The sequence below is a fragment of the Hemicordylus capensis genome, chromosome 1 (genome assembly GCF_027244095.1).
Source record: "Hemicordylus capensis ecotype Gifberg chromosome 1, rHemCap1.1.pri, whole genome shotgun sequence".
Classification (NCBI taxonomy): domain Eukaryota; kingdom Metazoa; phylum Chordata; class Lepidosauria; order Squamata; family Cordylidae; genus Hemicordylus; species Hemicordylus capensis.
Genome location: NC_069657.1, coordinates 436,028,694 through 436,048,659, shown reverse-complemented (window position 1 = coordinate 436,048,659; position 19,966 = coordinate 436,028,694). Strand labels below are relative to the sequence as shown.

Here is a 19,966-nt window from a genome sequence, read left to right as displayed (position 1 = left end):
ATTCACATGTTGGCCAGATTTACCCTGAAGTCCCTGCAAGTTATTGGGGAGCAGTTCACACACAAGAAAAATAAAATAAAAGCACCACACATGCTTCACAGTTCTCACTCAGACCTTCTGGGTTGCAAAACAACTTGAACATAAGTGCATTTATAAATGAATGAATGAATAAATAAAATTAATAAAATACTGTTCCAGAAGTTTTTGCAATTTTCTGCCATGAAACAAGCCACTTATAGGACTTTTTAGATAGTTTTTTTTAAGTCAGCAAATTTTCCAAGCTGTTTCAAAATAAATATTCAGAGACTTCTCGGTCCCTCCCCCCCCCCCATATCCAAGCCCTATGGCAAGCAGATCCCTATATATGGGGGCGGGGGGGCGGGAAAGGTAACCACAAAAAGGAGTTCACACTCTACCTGGCAAATGCTGGTCTGGGTTAAGCAGGGCAGCAAGGGGTCTTCTGCTGCAGAGAACACTCTGGCTGCCTCCTCCTTCCTGGCTTGCTTGGGCCCTACTGGAGTTCAGGCTTCACTGCGGCCTACACGGAGGCCTCCCTGGAAGCCCCGCCCACCCACCGATCAGCTGAGAGGCGGGAGAAAAGGAGCTCTTTGCAGCTTGCCTGCTGCTTCGATTGCGGGCCAGCAGAACAAGCAGGAGAGACGGCGAAGAGGGCAAGTGGCTGAGAGGCTATGGGGCTGGGCAGAGGCAATGGGGAGTCACATGAGGTGCCCCTGGGGTGCCCCTCCAGGCAGTGGGGCCCCCAGACAACTGTCTCCCCTTGCCCTATCATTGTTACGCGCCTGCTAAGGTTGCTTGTGGGTATAGATCTCCCTAATGGAGCAGAATGATAGTACTTTATTAGAAAGTAGATAGATGTATTGTTTTGAAAGTTTGCTTGTAGCTATTTATAGAGGTGTATGACATTTAATGTGCTCTGCTCTGTTCTGCCCTGCCAGGAAATCTCACAAGTGCTACCACGCACGGGATTAGCCACGAGTACACCTTAGAGAACTATATATAGAGATTTTGTTTGACAGCCAGTAAAATTCAACAGGAGCTTATTATTAATTGTTTGGTTTAATTTAAACTATTTCCTTTTGGTTACTATAACTCTTAGTTATCTAAGAGAGTACCTTCTTCTACATGATCCCCACTGCACGTTAAGGTCATCTGAGGAGGTCAGTCTCCAGTTGCCACCGGTTTGTCTGGTAGCGACGCAGAAGCGGGCCTTCTCTGTAGCTGCTCCTGGGCTGTGGAATGCACTCCCGGTAGAAATTCATAATTGGCCTGGCCTTCCAGGGTTTTAGATGATTAACTGTTTTAAATTGTTTTAAATTGTTGCCCTGATTTTCAGGGCTTTTAGCTGTTTTATTGGCTTTATTGTGTTTTAATGGTTTGATTTTAATTGTTAATTTGTTTTAATTGTTTTTATCATGTTGTGAACCGCCCTGAGCCATTTTGGAAGGGCGGTATATAAATCTAATAAATAAATAAATAAATAAATAAATAAAATACACCTTAATTTTGATTTATTTTGCTGGACATCTGTATGTATTCCTTTCTTTGTACTGCTCAGTGACTCACTGTAATAAAGATATTGATTGATTGATTGATTGCTGGGGGGAGTGTGTTAAGGGAAACAAAGCACTTGAGCCCCTGCACCATTTTATTAATTTGTTTGTTTGATTAATTTCTATACTGCCCTCAGTAAGTGTGTACTGGAAGTGTATACTGGAAAATGAGAGCCAGCGTGGTATAGTGGTTAGAGTGCTGGACTAGGACCGGGGAAACCCGAGTTCAAATCCCCATTCAGCCATGATACTTGCTGGGTGACTCTGGGCCAGTCACTTCTCTCAGCCTAACCTACTTCACAGGATTGTTGTGAGGAGAAACTTAAGTATGTAGTACACCGCTCTGGGCTCCTTGGAGGAAGAGCGGGATATCAAATGTAAATAAATAAATAAATAAAGTGCAGCCCTTCCCAGCACGTTCTCCCCAGAGCTCTTAAGAGAGGGCTCTGTCTCAAAGGGCCCTCTCAGCACTGAGAAAAGTGCAGTACTGTGTGGAGGTCAGCAGTGGGAAATGACATTGAAAATTATTTGTCAAATTAGCCCCCACTTAAAAAAATAGCAATGATCACTTGTCTATTCTGACAGGCAGCAACTCTCCAAGATTTTGGACACAAGTCTTTTCTAACCCTACTTGGAGATATCAAGGATTGAACTTGGGACTTTCTGCATGTAAAGCAGATTATCTACCACTGAACTATGCCTCCATCCTATAATGTAGAATTTCTTCAAAGTTTTCCACACACTGTAAGTGTGCATACAACCATGATATACAGCAGACCCTCATTATCCGCAGATCGGGGTTTCCTGTATTATTCCTTAGAAACCCAGTTTCTTTATCCGCGGCATGAAATATATAGAAAATTTTTGCCTATCAGTGGTTCTTGAGTGGTCAGAAATGACATCTGATGCCATTTAGAGCCACCATTTTGTGGCTTAAAAAAAAGAAACAATTTTTAAAGTGAAAAATCAGAGGATTGGGGGGGCATTCCTGGAGAGCAAGATATTGTGCCTTACTGTTCTTATTTCTGCTCTTCCCTACTTTTTTGGCATTTTTTTCAGAGTAAGGAACCTAACCCTGGATTCCCACAGGTGTAAGATTTCTTTATTCAGTTTCAATATCTGTGCTAATTGGCGGAAGGGAACCGCTGCAAATAAAGAGGGCCTCCTGTAAAGAAAACAAACACATAATGGAACAGTTGTGAATGTCATTAACAACTGTGTACTTTATTGGGTATTGCTGCAGTACAAACTCCATCTAAATAACTGGAAGCTGGCAGCAGCATTGCCTAATGAATTATAAGCTATGAGCTGTTAAAAATTACTCTAAACATGGGTCAATGATCAAACTGAAATGACTTTTAATGTAGTTTCTTTATTCATAAGTCACTTCTGTGTAACTATTTAAGGCACTTACCCTGTAGAACATTAATTTGTAAAAAGCAGCCGTTGAAGACTTATGACATTTTTGAAAAATGTAACCCATTCTTTTCCTATGGATTTCTCCATAAGTCAACTGCAGTGTGGAACCCTTAGCACTGTGGCATCACAGGCAGCTACTGTAAATATATTATAACTCACATCTAGAGCTGTTAAATGTTGGTCTGTCTAAGTCCATCTCCTGTTAGTTTCATGAAATCATATTCCATGCACCTAGATTTACATTGGAATGATTACTAGATACAACCATTACTGCTTTTTGTGAACTGAAACTAACCATAGGTGTAAATGAGTGCAACTGTGTAAACATTAACAGAGAGGGAATGGGCCATGCTCACTTCCATATGTGGAATCCCATGCAGGCAAGATATTCATAATGGACACAATAGAGTCCACACAGCTCTTTAAAAGCCAGAGTTGGGCATTTCCTCCAGCAAAGGTGAGAATTAGGACTGAATTAGGCAGTGCTCCACTTGCGTATAAGTTGAATTGGATCACACTATGGTCACTATTCCCCAATAGTTCTACAATTCTGCCATCTTGCACCAGGTCCTGGGCACCATCAGGGTTGATTTGATTTAAATCAAATTGATTTAAATCACGATTCAAATCATAATTTAAATCATGTCACAGAATGACTCAATTTTAATTATTTAAATCACCATCAAGAAAATCATCATTTTCTATTAAAAGTACATTCTTGTTGTCTAAAATAACCTTAATACATATTCAGAGACAGATGTAGGTTTCATTTTTAGAAAGTAGGTACACAGGAAACTATAAAAGGTACACCCTTCTCATAATGCTGTTTCTTTCAGGCAACCAGACATTACATTTCTTTGTTACTCTGTTTGCATTTCGCACACATGCCTCTCTTACCCACAGAAACTTCATTAAAATATTCCCAAATGGGCAGAAGCGTAGGGAGGCTGTGCGGGATCATGCAGCCCCATTTGGGAGGGAGATCAATTGACCCCGCTGCATTGGCGAGACCAGGAGTGGCTCTCCCTGCCTTTAAAGCAGGGAGAGTCACTCCAGCTGTGCTGCCAACGCAGCGCAGACTGATTTCAGTTCCAAACGGGGCCACACGACCCCGTTTGGGACTGAAATAATGCCCCCCCCGCGTCTGATGTCAGACACAGGGGGAGTATCTGGGGCCATGCTCACAGCCCGGTTGGTGGTGGCCCAGGTTCTTTGAACCCGTTTGCCCAGTGGTTGCTCTGCCCCTGCAAATGGGGTATATTTTACAGTCTGCTACCATGATAGGTGTTTCCCTTCTGCAATGGAAGACACATTCCAAAAATGTTTCCTCAGGATTGCATGAATATGTTTTGTTCACGTGTGTTTTCATTTTCTATTCCCTTTCATTTATAATAATTTATAACTCCTCCTTGCTCAGGTCTACTCCATCCTTCCAAATCCTCTATTCATTTATTGACCACCTTTGTCTTTACACTTTTAGGGAGAGAGAGGAGCAAGGGCTTGACTGAAGGTGTGTGCTGCATGTACACCACCTGCAGAATAGAATTGATCAGGTCTGTTATCACTCATCCCTATATACTGCTCTTAACATTTTCATAAGACTATAATGAGAAGTTATGATTAATATTCATGATGATATCTTTGACCTGGGTTCTTTTTTAATGAATTGGTTTTTTAAAAATCCAATTTAAATTTAAAAAAATATTTTTTTTTAATCTGATTTTTTTTAAATGATTTTTATCAACCCTCTGCATCAGTCAGGATTAAGTCCAAGGTCACCTTCTCTCTGGTTGGTTCTGCAACCAACTGTTCTAAGTCACACTCATTTAGCATGTCTAGAAATTTGGCCTGTCTGTACCAGCATGTGGATTTGCCCAGTCTATGTGAGGGTAATTGAAGTCACCCATTACTAAAACTCTGTCTCTCTTTGATGCCTCTCTGATTTGCTTCTCCAACTCCAGGACACTCTCAGCATTTTGATCCAGAGCGCAATAGCACACGCAATAGCACACTCATCTCCTTTTAGTCCTTGTATTGTCACCCATAATGATTCTGTGGAGGACTCCAGTCCTCCTAGGTTTTTTAGCTTGTTAGATTCTATCCCTTCTTTTACAGTGCTTATCCACCCACAATCCACTCTTCCCTGTCCATCCTGCAGTTTGCATCCAGGAATAACAGTGTCCCTGGTTCTCACCACTCCACCAAATTTCCATTATGCCCACTATATCTACGTTTTCATTAGCAGCCAAGCATTCCAGCTCACCCATGTTGGCTCAGAGGCTTCTGGCACTGGTATATAAACACCTATACACCAAGACAATTTACTTGGCATTGGTGTGTGCTATCTCCCTCACTGTCATTTGACCAGCTGTCATGTGTTTCCATCTGTTCTACTCCGGTTCTACTCTGTCCCCTTCTGATTTATCTTAAAGGTTTGCACCTTTGCACCTTAGAGGATTTTGCTTACTGAACCAGATACCACCCAGTACCTGTTGGCAACCCACCCCCACCATCATTTTAAAAACTGCTCTGTGACCTTTTTGACTTTTAAGTGCCAGCAGTCTGGTTCCATCTTGGTTCAAATGGAGCCCATCCCTTTTGTTCAGGTTTTGCTTGCCCCCCAATGTATCCCAGTGCCTAACAAATCGAAACCTCTCCTCCCAGCACCACAGGTCCTCATCCATGCATTGAGACCCCTCAGGTCCACCTATCTTGCTGGCCCTGCACATGGAACAGGTAGCACCTCAGAGAATGCTACCCTGGGGGTCCTGGACTTCAATATGCAGTACAATTAATGTTCCCCATATCAAAACTTCCTGCCTATGGAAAGTCAGATTGTCAGCGAGAAGAATTCTAGCATAAACCTTTCCCTGATGGGACAATGTTTTAAGTGTGAGAAGTGTTTTGTTTTGTTTGTTTTTAATTGGGGGCAAGCATACCATTCTCCATGTGCACTCTGAAGTGGTGCACTTTCAAGAGGATTCTGACCTGTACTTTAGCTGAATGCATAGATCCGTTTATAGACATTCATTCACCAGAGTTAGGATACTGCTTTAGTTATGATAGTGAAAGTCTTTGTTTATGCAGCTACAGCTAGAAGTAAACATGGACTTAGGGATACCAATTCCCATAGTATGAAGAGCCACTTGCCGTATAATGGGCCACTAGGGATTTAACATTTTAACATCTCTTTGTTATTATTTGAACAGTAATTTAAAAAAAAATCTGAAGCTAAGCTTGCCTAAAGGCCTTTCTACAGGACTGGAGCGCTTATCTCCCAATTCCAGAAGTATGTAAACTCACTTTAGTTACTCAGCAGTGAGGGAAAGTGTACTTTACATGCTCAGAGGCACTTCCATATAGTTTTATTATTATAGTACATATCTGAAACATGAATAATTCTAGCATTTAAAACATGTTCATATGTTGAGCCCTGTAAGACCTCCTTGTAGGACGCAACTATATATGCCGGTGGTAGGACTAGACTCTCCTCCGCTTCTTCCAATTTCCTAAAAAGCATGTGTGGGGGGCAATTTAAAATACAGCATGGGAGAGGGGGAGAAGCTGAACTCGCTCCCTGCCTGCACTTTTCCACCCAGAGTTACCTGTATTTTTAGCCATTTCTCTACACTCCCGCCAGGAGTTTTCTTTAGTTTGTTCTGTTTCCCCTTCAGGCTCCGAAGTGGTTAAAAGCTAGCAACCTTCAACAGCCAAATCTGAAGTAAAAGTTGTCTGCTGAGAGTTTTGGAGGGAAAGTTATAAAGTGTTGTGACTGGTTGTCTCCAGGAGCATTTCCAGACAGGGCTTTTAGCTCACTTCTCCTCCAGAATGGGGGGTGCACGTTCACATATTGGCCAGATTTACTCCTAAGTCCCCGTTAGCTATTGGAGAGCACTCCACACACGATTCAGGTTTTTCATTAGGCATTGGAACATAGCCTGATTTATGTCCGGGGTTAAAAAGATCCACTTTTTGCATCAGTTTTTTTGGGCAAATTCAAACTCACAGTAAACCAACAGTAAAGTCTGCTGTCTGAAAATGCTCCAGGCAGAGACAGAAGGGTCTGGCTGCCTGAGGGAAGAAACTCCCTGATTCAGGAGCGCAGCCTGACCGCCAGCGTCTGACATCGGACGCGGGGGGGGAGGGGTGTCGGGGCCACAAGGTGCGGCCCCTGATTGGGCACGGTCCGTGTTCTTTGAACCCGTTGGCCCAATGGTGGCTCCGCCCCTGCCCTGATTGGTTAATGTATCCTTTTGTAACTGAATAAAAGGGAGGGTTGAACAGCCAAGGCGAAGAAGACTGTGGAAGAAGAGTTCTGTGAGAGAGAGTGTTACTGAGTGATGTTTGAGCTGGGAGACTGAGACTGAGTAGGATCGGGCTGAAACTGCTAGGGAAGGTAGCACTGAAGGAGCTGGTCCTACTAGAACCTACAAGGCCTTGAAAGAGAAGGGTAGCAAGCTTGTTTGTTTTGAATTTTGAACTCTGTGCTCTTGCCAACTGAACTTTTCATTACTTGTTTCTGTACTGTTAGAATTTTTGCAGCCTTTTATTCTAGTAAACCTGTTATTGCTTTAATACTATTTTACTAGTGTCTGCCTGTCATTTTAGTCCCATCTTACACCTACCTGCCTATTTTATTTACCACACTACTGAGTTTGTTTTTGAAAGACAGAGGGTTCAGTGACTGGGAGTGGAAACAGTCACACAAGCTAAAAAATTTATTTTAGTGGCAGTGGTTAGACAAGAGGGCCAGCTAAGGGGAAGCCCTCACATACCTTTTCCTGTAATTACTCAACTACATTTTGCAATGTTTTTGTTTATACTTCCTAAAACTGCTCCAAGACTAGCAACTGCTACAAAACCAGAATACGATGTATGGATATTTTTTCTAATTTGAATTATTGTTGTGAGGTCTGTAAATTAGAGCATAAGTCCATGAAAATTCACAGAGAAATTTAGTTTAATGTGTTTATTCTAATTTCAGTGCTCTTCAAACAGCATTGCACACAGTGCTTTCTGAAACAAAATCTGTTAAGAGAGTTCCACTGTGAGACTGAAATAAATTGGGAAACAACCTCCATCATATTTGGGGGATTGATGGGGATTTTTTCCAACTGCCCAATTTTGCCTCATTTAAAAATATTTGCCTTATTTTTTAAAAAAAACAAACCGAATTGTCACAAAGTCATAGAAGCTCAATTGTAATGTAGAAGCAACATCCCCACCAGAAAGTATAGCTTGTTTCACTAATTCTGAACTTTTAAAAAGAGGGGGAAAGGAGCACTTTTACAATAAAGCCAAGTTCAGCTTCTGCAGATTCAGCTTCTCAGCCAAACAAGTCCTCCATGTGCCAGAAAACTCATACCTCTATCCAGAAAGAAGAGTGCTGAATTAATTGGCTGGCACTCTCATCACCAACTGCAACTCCAAAAGGCTACACCCGTGATTATTTCATGGGCAGAGAGGAAAGCAGGGATGGACCTACCTTCCCCCCAGATGATCCTTGAAGTTCCCTTCGGCACACTGGAATGCACCCACACAATCCAGCTGCATGGAGCAGCACAGATCTCTGGAAGCTGGCAAGGGCGTATCTAGAGTGGGGCAGGCAGGGCACGTGCCCCGGGTGCCACTTGAAGGGGGCGCCATTTTAAAAAAAATTTTTAAATGGCTGCCATAAAATGGCTACCGTGCATGCTCAAATGGCCTCTGTGAGGCCCTAGGCAATGCCAGGCCTTGCAGAGGCCATTTGAGCATGCACGGTGGCCATTTTGTTTTCAGCAGCCATTAAAAAAAATATTTTTTAAAATGGCCACCACACATGCTCAAATGGTCCCTGTGAGGCCCTAGAGGCCAGTGGGGAGAGGGGGAACCTTTGCAGACCCCCCCACAGCCTTTAGGAAGCCCCCCAAAGGGGCTACAGATAATTTTTTAAAAAAATTAATATGTCACTGTACACATATTCAGATTTACACTATGTACAGAGAATCAGGGCTTGTGAATAGTGAGCTGAAGCTTATGAGCTAAGATTGTATTCATTTGCTCTTACTTTGCTTCTTGTGATAAGTGAGTTAAATGTGATGTCTCAGTAACAAGACTATTAATGAGGAGTTTGTCTTTGAATCAGTGTGAAATCCTTAGTATTAAGGCCCACTGGGAGTTTCTTGCTGTCTTTCTCTCATTTTAACTCTTTTTCTGAAATACTAGAATATATTCCAAGCAGCAACACAGTTTACTCTGCACATCCTTTAATTATTTTCAGAGTATCTGGGGAAAGTCAAATTCTCCATTTATTTTTAAAACTTATGTAATAGTGATGCTATAATGCATAGTAGAGAATTAGACAGGCACTTCTGTTTAGTTTTCCAAGTACACCTCATAATATTTGGGTATTTCATGAGCCCCAGCATACTGATATTTGTAGTTTTCCAGCATTTTTTGATCTGGCTACATCCACTGCTAAATAGTTTTTGAAATATTAAAAGATTAACGAGCTTGACTTGTATTTTTGAGCTGATTTTATAGTAAAGTTATCTGAAAGATGGGTGTCAGATGTTTGGACAGGGGGTGCAATTTCAGTGCTTGCCCTAGGCGCTATTTTCCCTAGATACGCCTCTGGAAGCCGGGACTCATTTCCTTGGCCTACAGGAATTCTACAATGCAGCACACGATGAGTGCAGTACACTGGGAGATTCCCCTGGGACTGGGAGTCAGGTGCTCTAGGCTTCCAGAATTTTGGGCACTCTAGGTGCCTGACTCTGTATGCTCAGGCTGTGTGCAGCCCAAGCATACACACGACCCAGTGCTGGAGTTAAGGGTGCACTTGTGACCTTAACCCTGGCTAAAGGCTGGGGTTAAAAGAAGGGCTAGGTGAGGCAGCAACTCCAGGATTGGCCTCGATCCCAGCACTACACATGAGCAGCCTAACCCAGGTGGGACTGCCCTAGCCTGGGTTAAGTTGCTCGTGAGAATAGCCTGCAAGTGTTTTCCACCTTTCAGTAACAGTACATCCATTCTACCTGTAGAATCACAACTACAAGAGCATACCCTACAGAAGGCCTTTATAAAACATCCCCCCCACACACAAGTAACAGTTGATTTAAAAAGAAATCTGACAGTCAATGCCTTAGCCAGGGAAGTTTTTTTTTTGCTTCTGTTCTTAAGATGCAAGACAGGGCTATGTAGTAATATGACACCTTCTTTTCTACTATTCAGATCACTGATTAGAGTGAGTCTGGTAAGTTCTGCAAGAGTTAAGGAAGAATCAGCCCCAACAAGAGAAACTGGCCAAACTAGCTTCAAAACATATCAGTTCCTAGTGCATTTGAGAACAGACGGGTGGCAAGGGGATTGGATGTGTACGGGCTAAAAGAGAGGAGGGGAAAGTACATGTTAGCTGACTTGTGGTTAAACAACCCTGTGGAAAATGAAAGAGAAGATTAAAAGGGATTTAGACAAATTTAGACAATTTTTAGAGAAGAAAACTGTTCTCACAGTTTTAAGAAATGTTTTGTAATGGTATGACTCAGTATACAATTGGAAACTGGATCGTTTAGATGAATCTTTATGGGCACTACAAACCGGATCAAAATTATGGATCCAATTATTGGAATCGCTATGAATTTGTTAATAACTATGCAGACCAATGCATGAAATGTCTGTGAATCACTGTGAAATGCCATGATGCAGCCTGAATCGCTGCAATTTGCATCCACAGTGCAAACTGGGGGCATGCTGATCCTTGCTAGTTCCTGGGTTGGCACAAAGATGGGTGGAAAACTTGTCATCTGGCAGCATCCCAAGTCATCTGATATCAGCATACTTCCTAAATTAGGAGAAAGCTACATGACAGGTTTAAGTGTGAAAGTTATGCACTTAAAATGCATCCAGCTTACAGTACCACATGCATCATTATTTCATCCTTCAGTGACTGGTGTGGAGAGAAATAAATGTTTCACCTCCTCTCATAACACTAAAATGAAGGATGGGAGAGGAAGCCAATGGAATTGATTGGCAGCAGGTTCAGAGCAGACAAAAGGAAGTATTTCCCCTTACACATCATTAACTTATGAAATTCAGTACTACAAGATGCAACAAGGGACACTAACAGGCGTGTTTTTTTTTTTTAAGATTAGACAAATTCATGAAGAACAGGTCAGTAAACAGTTATTAAACACAACAGCAAAACAGAATCTCTATCTACAGAAATATATCTCTGAATACTAGATGCTGTGGACAAACGAGTGAAAGTTTGTTGCAAGTAGCTCGATTATCACTTTCTCCCTCACCCTGCCCCTCCCCACATCTCAACCAAAAGGCTTGTGCATTTTATCTGCTCCATTTTGGGAGGAGTACAGTGATGCTTAAGCCTCTTTGTAGAAAGCAAGGGGAAGACAAAAGAGAAACAGAAAGCAAGTCAATTACGGTAGTGAAGCAGCAGATACTCTGTGCTAGAAGCTCCTTCTCACTGCCACCCACCACCTCTACTGAACTCTTCCTTTAGAACGCAGGCTGCTTTACCTGCCAGGCAGCTACAAGATGATGAAGGGCTGCACAGACAAGGCAGGAGGGACTAGTCACACTTCTAATGCTAGTGGCAGCATCAGGGGTGCGACCAGGCCACAAGGTGGGGGGAGGGAAAGAGGGGGCTGAGGAGCTGGAGTAGTGGTGGAGGAAGCAGGCCAGATGGGGCAACACCTGCAGGGGTGGGGATGGGACAGGAAGCCTACACTTGCTGCCCTAGGCCGTCACCCCAGCTTGCCTCATGGACGAGCTACCCCTGCTCTTCCTCCTCTCTGTTAGCCCATGGACATCAAATCCCCTTACCACCTGTATGCTGTCAAACACACTAGGAACTGATGCACTTTAAAGTTAATTCGGTCAGTTTCTTTTGCTGGGGCTGATTCTTACTTAACTCTTCAATTCGCAAGTAATATAGTAGCTCAACTGTAGAGCATCTGTTTTGAATGCAGAAGGTCCCAGGTCCAATCCCTGGCATCTCCAAGTAGGGTTGGGGAAGACTCCTGCTTGAAACCTTGGAGATGCTGCCAGTCAGTGTAGACAATACTGAGCTAGATGGATCAGTGGTTTTGGCTGGACAGTCTGGTTGACAGAAAATAAGGTGCTATCTCATCACAAAGCCCTACTTTGCACCATAACAGCCCGATTCACATGTTAAGTTCAACACACATACAATCTGTGCACAGTGTACACAAATACAGATCCTTATGCACATAGCTATTCATACATTACGCTAAACACACATCATGTGCTCATTATGTTTATGTGTTCCTTTACAGCAGCACACTTCCTTTCTGTACCTGTATTTGAGAGGCCCTGTTCCTTTCAAACCAACACATTTACACAAAAACATGTGCATATGTACAGACACCTGAACACACATACAATAGGGTTAAAAACATAAATCAGTCAGTTTACTCTTCTCCAGGGTGTCAAGCATCACTCTCACATCAGTCCCGCCACCTGAGATCCTCTAACTGGGCCTGGCACGGACACTGAGTAAGGGGGGACCTGGTGACTTTCTGCATGCCAGCCTGCATGGGCTCTGCAAGTGAGCTTGTGACCCCTTGAGAGCACAGGATTTCAACACGCGGAGGACTAGATTCTGCGGTGGAACTGAGGAAAACAACTGCCGCGTCTTTGAGCACGTACAGAGCGCCGCTCTTCCGCTTTTCATCGAGCAGCAGCCGCACGCTGTTAGAGGGCAAAGCTTCCCGATCGCACACGGGGCGGGGGGTGACTTCCAGGCACTGAGCACTCAGCGGCAGCACCTTTCGCTTTCGAAAGCTGCGGCCGCCCGCCCTGCAGAGCCTCGACAACAAGGGGGCTTCAGAGAGGGCAGCGGGGCAGGAGAGCGGGGGGGTGTCCCGTCCTGGCACCTCCTCGCGCCCTCTCTCAGTCTCTCCCCGCTAGGAAAGGCGCCTCTTCTTACCCGCCACATTTAAGCGGCCGCCCAGGAACCAGCGGACGCGGCCCTGCGCGAAATCCCACTCGCAGTCCGTGTGGTGCGGGGTGTCCCACAGAAGCGCCTCCCGGGCCAGCGCCCCCCAGAACGGGCCGGGCTCCCTGGCCGCCCGCTCCCACAGCTCCCGGTAGTTTCCCCTCAGGGAACGGGCGCCGCTGCCCCGCTGGCCGTAGGAGGAGACTCCGCTGCTGAGGCGGGCGGAGGAGAGGCAGCCCCAGCGGGCGCTCGGCAGGCAGCTCCGCTTCCCGGCGCGCAACAGGCAGCTTAAGGCTGCGGTGGCAGCCGCTGAAGTAGCCATGGCCATGAGGCCGCCCGCGGAGCCCTCGCTTGGGAACCTCCGGAGGTGCCGCCGCCAGGGCAGACCGCAGCAGCCGCCTCACTTGGCGGCCCAACAAGGAAGTCTCGTCGTCTGGATAACGTTCCCCGGCCGGACCGGAGACGTCGCTGCGTTCTTCTTCTCTTTCTTCTTCCTCACCACGCCCTTCCCGCTCCTTTTTTTTTTCTGTCTCTCCGCCTCCTCCCGCGCCTTCCCGGGCTCCGCACCGCCCCGGGAGGCCGCGCTTTCCTCCTCGGCGTTCCTTTGAGAAAACGCGGCGCCGCCCGCGGCCCTTCGGTTGCCTAGCAAGACTTGAGCGCGGGGGGGGGGGGGTGGAGGAGAAGGAGAGAGAGAGACAGTTTATTCCCTTAACTCACCATCAGCCCATGAAAACTTCTCCGAAGTTTATAAAGTAGCTAATAGAATGTCTTGTTAGAATATGGGAGTCACGGGGCGAGGGAGAAGGGGGGGGGCGTTTTCCAGCGAGGGCTGCGCGATTTTGACTTGAAGTCGTGTCACTTTCCTCCCTCTTATAATTAATAGACGCAGGGGTGTAGCTATCATTAAGCCGATGGGTTCTCCCCCCCCCCGTTCCACCCCTCCCTATCTTTTTCATTATCCCCCTCATTCTGAGGAGCCTCTGGGGAGAGGGGGGGGGACACACGGTCCCCTCTCCCTTAACTCGGTAAACATCACCACTGAAGAGTCTCCCAGCGACTCTCAATATTTAAACAAACAATGAAACCATATATTAATTCAAACATGCGATAAGAACAAGTCACACCTTAAGCTAAGGCAGGTTATAGGTAAATAAGGCACAGGGGGACAGCCCCAGAGTGCCTATGAAGTGGTGGGGAAATACCAGAGGCGTAACTAGGGAAAACGGGCCGGGGCAAGCACTGAAATTGCGCCGCCTCCCCAACATACATCTGACTGACACACATGTTTCAGAAAACTTTTATTTTAAAAATTACCAAAATTACCAAAAATTTCAAAATGCACTACATACTTAGGTTTTTCCTCACAACAACCCTGTGAAGTTGGCTCGTATCTCAAACATCAGAATTATGATGCAATGATGATTATTATGATTATGATGCCCCTCCCTCACGCCCTGGTTCTGTTCCTGACTTTCCCTTGTGAGTGACTGTATTTTAACAAAACAAAAACCAAGGACTCCAAAGTAATTCAAGGGACTAGGGTGATAGTGCTAAAGACTCCTTATTCTCCCGCTGTTAAAGACTCCCCTTTTCCGAAACCGTGCGCTATTTACACCAGAAAAGGTTTCAAATGGAGGGGGAAGCATTTATGCATTTATGCTTTGTTTTATGTTACGATTTCAAAGTTAGAAAAACTATAAAAGGGCCATTTTAGAGAAGATATGCACTGCCTTAGTTGCAAATCCTGCTTTTTTTGAGATTCCCTGCAATTGAATAAAGCGATAATATACACCTTTGCTATTTAAATTGGTTGGAGAGTATTTATGACAATAAAAAATGAAATGGCATTTCAGATGCAACATTGGTTGCCTAAGATTTAACTAATCTTCATCACATTGACAAAAAAGAGCAATTAAAATTAAAATCCATGACTAAAACCAAACCACTTTGGGGTTGTTTTTAATGAAAGGTGGTATATAAATTTAACAATAAATGTTTAGAAGTATATACTTTCACCCCCTGCCCAACCTACAATTAATTCCAGCTTATTTTCAAAGGGCTTCTAGTTTTATTTACAAATTGCTTGGCAGCACCAATGTTTAAGTAATCGCTAATTGCTCCTAATGATAGTTTTACTTATTGTTAAATTTATATACCACCTTTCATTAAAACATTCTCTGTTCATCTGATTTACAGTCTGGTTAATTAAATCGGTGGAGGTTTAGACTTTCCTGATGGGCTGAAACAGCTAATCCATTTTGATGATGACAAATAATTAAATTAGCTTGCATTACATAGTGAAAAAGTCCAGGAAGGGAGAGATGGGGGGATGTGGAACCCAAGGTTCCACATCCCCCCATCTCCCCCTCCCTGAACCTTTTCAGTTAAAACGTGGTTAGATTATAGGGGAGGAAGGACTTGAATGAGCAAAAAGGGGAACTGGTTCAGGCGTTCAGGAAGTTGTTCAGAAGAGGGAGTTGTTCAGGAAGTTTGCTCTGGTGCGTGTCCTCCTCTCGACGCATGCGCGACTGGTGGCGGGGTGGCGGGGCACGCGGGGGAGTGAGAGTCAGAGACTTGGACTACGAAGATGCCGCGGCGCCCAGTGCTGGATGAGCAATGCCAATGGGGGGGGGCGCGCCGGGACCGGGGGAGGGGGAATGCTCTGCAATAAATAAATAAATTCCGGCAAATCAGTGGGGGAACTTTTTGGCGCCCCCTGCCAAGTGGCGCCCGGGGCACGTGCCCCCCTGCCCCCCCTATAGTTACGCCTATGGGAAATACCTCAACATTACCGCCAGCCAGAACTTCTGGTGTTTTATTTATTTATTTATTTATATCTTATATCCCGCTATTTCTCCAAGGAGCCCAGTGCGGTTGTACTACATACATAAGTTTCTCCTCACAACAACCCTGTGAAGTAGATTAGGCTGAGAGAGAAGTGACCGGCCCAGAGTCACCCAGCTAGTATCATGGCTGAATGGGGATTTGAACTCGAGTCTCCCGGTCCTAGTCCAACACTCTAACCACTACACCACCCTGGCTTTATTTTTAAATACCCCATTTTTCTCCCACTTTCTCCCATTTTCTCCCAGTTTAAGAGGGCTTACAACAGCAAAACAAATATAAAACTTCGTAAAGAACAATACATCAAGGCTGGACTGACTTTTTTTTTTTTAAGTTCAGTATTGGAATCCCATAACAACGTGTTTGAAATTTACAAACCAGGAGTATATAAGCTCTTAACCCCTGCTAACTTGGCAAAGAGGCACCTTTTAATGTGGTGGTGATTTTTAGTGGTGTGCAAGGAACCATGCGGCGCGGTCCGGCACTGAGGGGGGGTCTACCTTTAAGGGTGGGGGGGGTAGAACTTACCCCTCCCGCCGCTCTTCCCCCTCCGGCGCTGCAGTTTAGACCGAAGTTTTTGGGGCGGCAGCATTCCTCCCTGCCGCCCCTGCCCCTGTCGTTGATGAACAGTAAGATGAACATGTATGTGTGCATCACGGCGCGTGCGCGCGCAACAACGGGGGCAGGGTGGAACGCTGCCGCGCCAAAAACTTCGGTCTAAACTGCAGCGCCGGAGGGGGAAGAGCGGCGGGAGGGGTAAGTTCTACCCCCACCCTTAAAGGTAGACCCCCCCCCTCAGTGCCGGACCGCCGGACCGGTCCGGTTCCGAACCGGTTCGGAGGCCTCCAACATGGCCTCCAAACCGGTTCATGCACATCCCTAGTGATTGTCTTTATTTAGCAGGGGTAGTTGCTGGTGTCTATCTGATGGGGTTTTTTTTAGATTGTGAGCCCTTTGGGGACAGGGAGCCATCTTATTTATTTATTAAACCACCCTGAGCCATTTTTGGAAGGGCGGTATAGAAATCGAACGAATAATAATGACAACACTCAATATCTCTTAACGAAATAACTAATTGTGGTAAGTATGTGTTCTTGTTTAAGGATCTAAGAAACTCCTTGCAGGATCAAACCAAAGGTTAGAAACTGACCGATGGTCCGCCCACTGATGCACTCTGCGCTGTTTTTCCTTTTGCCCACTGCTACAATACATAACTTTCCTTTTCAGTTCCTTTCCCATTCTTGTTCTAGCAATTAAGTAATAACTGAGCATTGCCCTCTCCTGGCAATGACGTGCATCAACCAATCAAGCAATCCTTTATTACGGTAAACGAACAGAAAATAAAATAAACAAAAAGCACGATAAAACAATAGGATACCAACAATAAACTAAAAAAATAACTAAGACAATTTAACCAACTCTTGATAATTTTTTAAGCTAATAAATCAAATATTTAGCAACATTTAAATACATTAAATCATTGGCTGGACAGTACATATTGAAAGTAAAATAAATCTGAGGGACCTGGAAAATTAACTAAAAAATAAATAATAAAATGGGTTTGAATAGCCTTATAGGAAGAACAATATAAAAGGACATGAGATGTTTCTTTAATGGGACCTGCTCAGCAAGGGCAGAGCTGAGCTTCATGCGGTATTTTCTTATACCTTCCTTCTAATACTGCCACAGGAAGCGCATTAAAATGTGCAAGGGTTAAAGCTCTTCTAAAGTTTGACACCATTCTCTGAATTAGATATCTTGATATCCTTAAAATGTAAGATTTCAGGCTTAAAAATACATCTCTTGGAAGACAAGATTGATCTAATTGACTTCCATATCCATCTGAGTGTTCTCTTAACCTGCTCAAAGCCCAGCATTGTAAAAGCTTCCTGTGAGAATCCGTAATAATATAATTTCTGTTGGATAGATCTTTTCTAGTTCAAAACCAAATTATCAGCTAACTTCAATGGGGCTAATCCTACTGGGGAGAAAGACAATCTTAGCCAATAAGCAACAAGTTGTTCTAGTAAGAACTAATCTGCCTACTTTCCTTTCATTATCCCTACAACTGGACTAAATTTGGTCTAAATCAGTTAGGCAGATCACAATTTAGCCCACTTGCACCTCAAACGTTCATGCATCCGCCATCTTGAGTTGGGGTGTATGATATCATCACAACCTATGCCGTTGAGGTGCCACTCACTACAACTTTACCAAATGTGGTTCAAATCGGTTAGACAGTCCACAAGTTAGTCCACTTGTGCCTCAAGCATCCACGCGTCCACCATCTTGAATCAGGGTGGATGACATCATCACAAACTATGCCATTGAGGTGTCCCTTTGCGTCCCTACAGCTGTAGCAAATTTGGTTCAAATTGGTTAGGTGGTTCACAAGTTAGCCCACTTGTGCCTCAAACATTTATGCATCTGCCATCTTGAATCAGGGTGTATTACATCGTCACAAACTACGCCATTTAGGTGTCCCTATGTATCCCTACAACTGTACTCAGTTTGGTTCATATTAGTCCAAGCATTGCAAAGTTGTTAGGGACACACACACACTCAGACACACAGCGAGACACACACATGGAATACTGGGTTATCTCATAAGCCTACTGGAAAGTAGGCTAGAAATACATAGCCATAGTTCTGTCTCCATCTTAACTTTAAAAACATTAACATTAAAAATGATTTTAATGTTAATGTTTGTAATGTTTAAATGATTTTAATTGCTTAATTGATTTAGTTTTGATGTTAGCTGTTAAGTTATTTTAATTGTTTTTATTTGTTGTAAACCACCCTGAGCCATTTTTGGAGGGGCAGTATGTAAATCAAATAAATAAATAACAATAAATAAATTACACTGGCTTCTCTGCGGGGAGAACCACTTTAGGTACACACTGTGCAATGGAAGATATTTCTTTAAATTTTGGATTATATGGCCTCCAATGGGGCAAAATTTTCCTAAGGCCCAATTGAGCTCCATACAAAAGCTTTTCATGGGCTTTGGCTAAAAATAGCTTTACAGCCACTAGAATCAATAATGTACATCTAGAGTAATAAACAGAGTGTATGATTGAGGCTGCGAAACATAATCCAAGTGGGCACTCCGCCTACCAGTGTCTTGGAAGACTACGCCTAAATATTTAAAGATTTTAACCAGTTCAATTTCATGGCCATTCAATTTCCATTAGTAGGTTTTGAGATACTGTACTTGGCAAAGGCTAAGACTTTAGTCTTTGTATAATTAATCTGTAGTGATCAGCCACTCCTCCTCCTAAAGAGTTAACAGGGAGTGAACCCTTGTCTTGACTGACACCCTGGTGAACTCCAGGACAGCCAGGTGGGTGGGACCTAGAGAGCAGTTGTGAGGAATTCTGGGAACAAGAAAGGCAGGTCTTTGTTAGAGGAGAGAAGGACACGAGGTCATGGAGCATGGCTGCAGGAGGATGACCGCAGCTTTTGGAAGATAGAACTGCAGGAGCTTGAATCTCAACCGGAGTTTGGTGAGTTCAAGGAAAAAGGAAGCCTGTGCTTTAGCTTTGGGAAGTTTAGTCTTGGAAAATGTTTGTTTAGTCAGATTTTGCGTTAGAATTTCTGTGTCTTTGTTGTGTGCTTTGTATATCCCTGATACTGCTCTATTATTGTTTACCTGTAACATAATTAAACTAAGAAACACTAGCTGACGCCCAATACACCCAGAGCGTTGCAAAAGTCTCTATAAACATTTAAACATGCATTAAGACAACCTATTTTTGTAAATTTTAGCTTTTAAAATAACTCTTAATTTGTTTAGTCCATTTGTTTAATTTTATTACTTTTATTGTGTACTGTATCTATTTTATTGTTGTGAGCTGCCTTGAGCAGTAGTGTACTGGAGGGGCGGGGTATAAATATTTTAAATAAATAAATAAATAACCCTACTAAGATGCTTAACTATATCTAAGAAAACTAGAAGCCTCTACGGAAGCAGTCTGTAGTAATTGAATAAAATTGATAATTTTTTTAGTTCTTTTCTTTTTACAAGCCTCTCCAAGCTGGTTTATAAGGGATCTGTGAAAAGGGATCTGTGAAGGGGTTTACTTTGGTGCAAGCACGTCCTCAGACTTTGAGCAACTACAAGTTTTTCTCATCTTGTGTAGGTATACACGTGGAAGGGTTTTGATTTTTGTTT

At 43.7% G+C, this 19,966-nt stretch overlaps 1 protein-coding gene across 4 annotated transcripts in view; it reads right to left on the bottom strand.

The window, feature by feature from the left end:
- ACSS1 (acyl-CoA synthetase short chain family member 1) overlaps window positions 1-13,593 on the bottom strand; it is a 71,047-nt gene extending 57,454 nt beyond the window's left edge. The window contains exon 1 of one of the 4 annotated variants that reach the window (XR_008305706.1): window positions 12,940-13,593. Coding sequence is in view for 2 of the 4 variants with exons in the window: in XM_053243601.1 (XP_053099576.1) it covers window positions 12,940-13,276 (337 nt within the window). In the remaining 2 variants the exon portion in view is untranslated. Of the gene's footprint in view, window positions 1-416; window positions 8,663-12,939 lie in introns of those variants that run through there. The other 3 variants (XM_053243601.1, XM_053243613.1, XM_053243620.1) reach the window with 3 other exon arrangements.
- Between the last annotated feature and the right edge of the window lie 6,373 nt (window positions 13,594-19,966).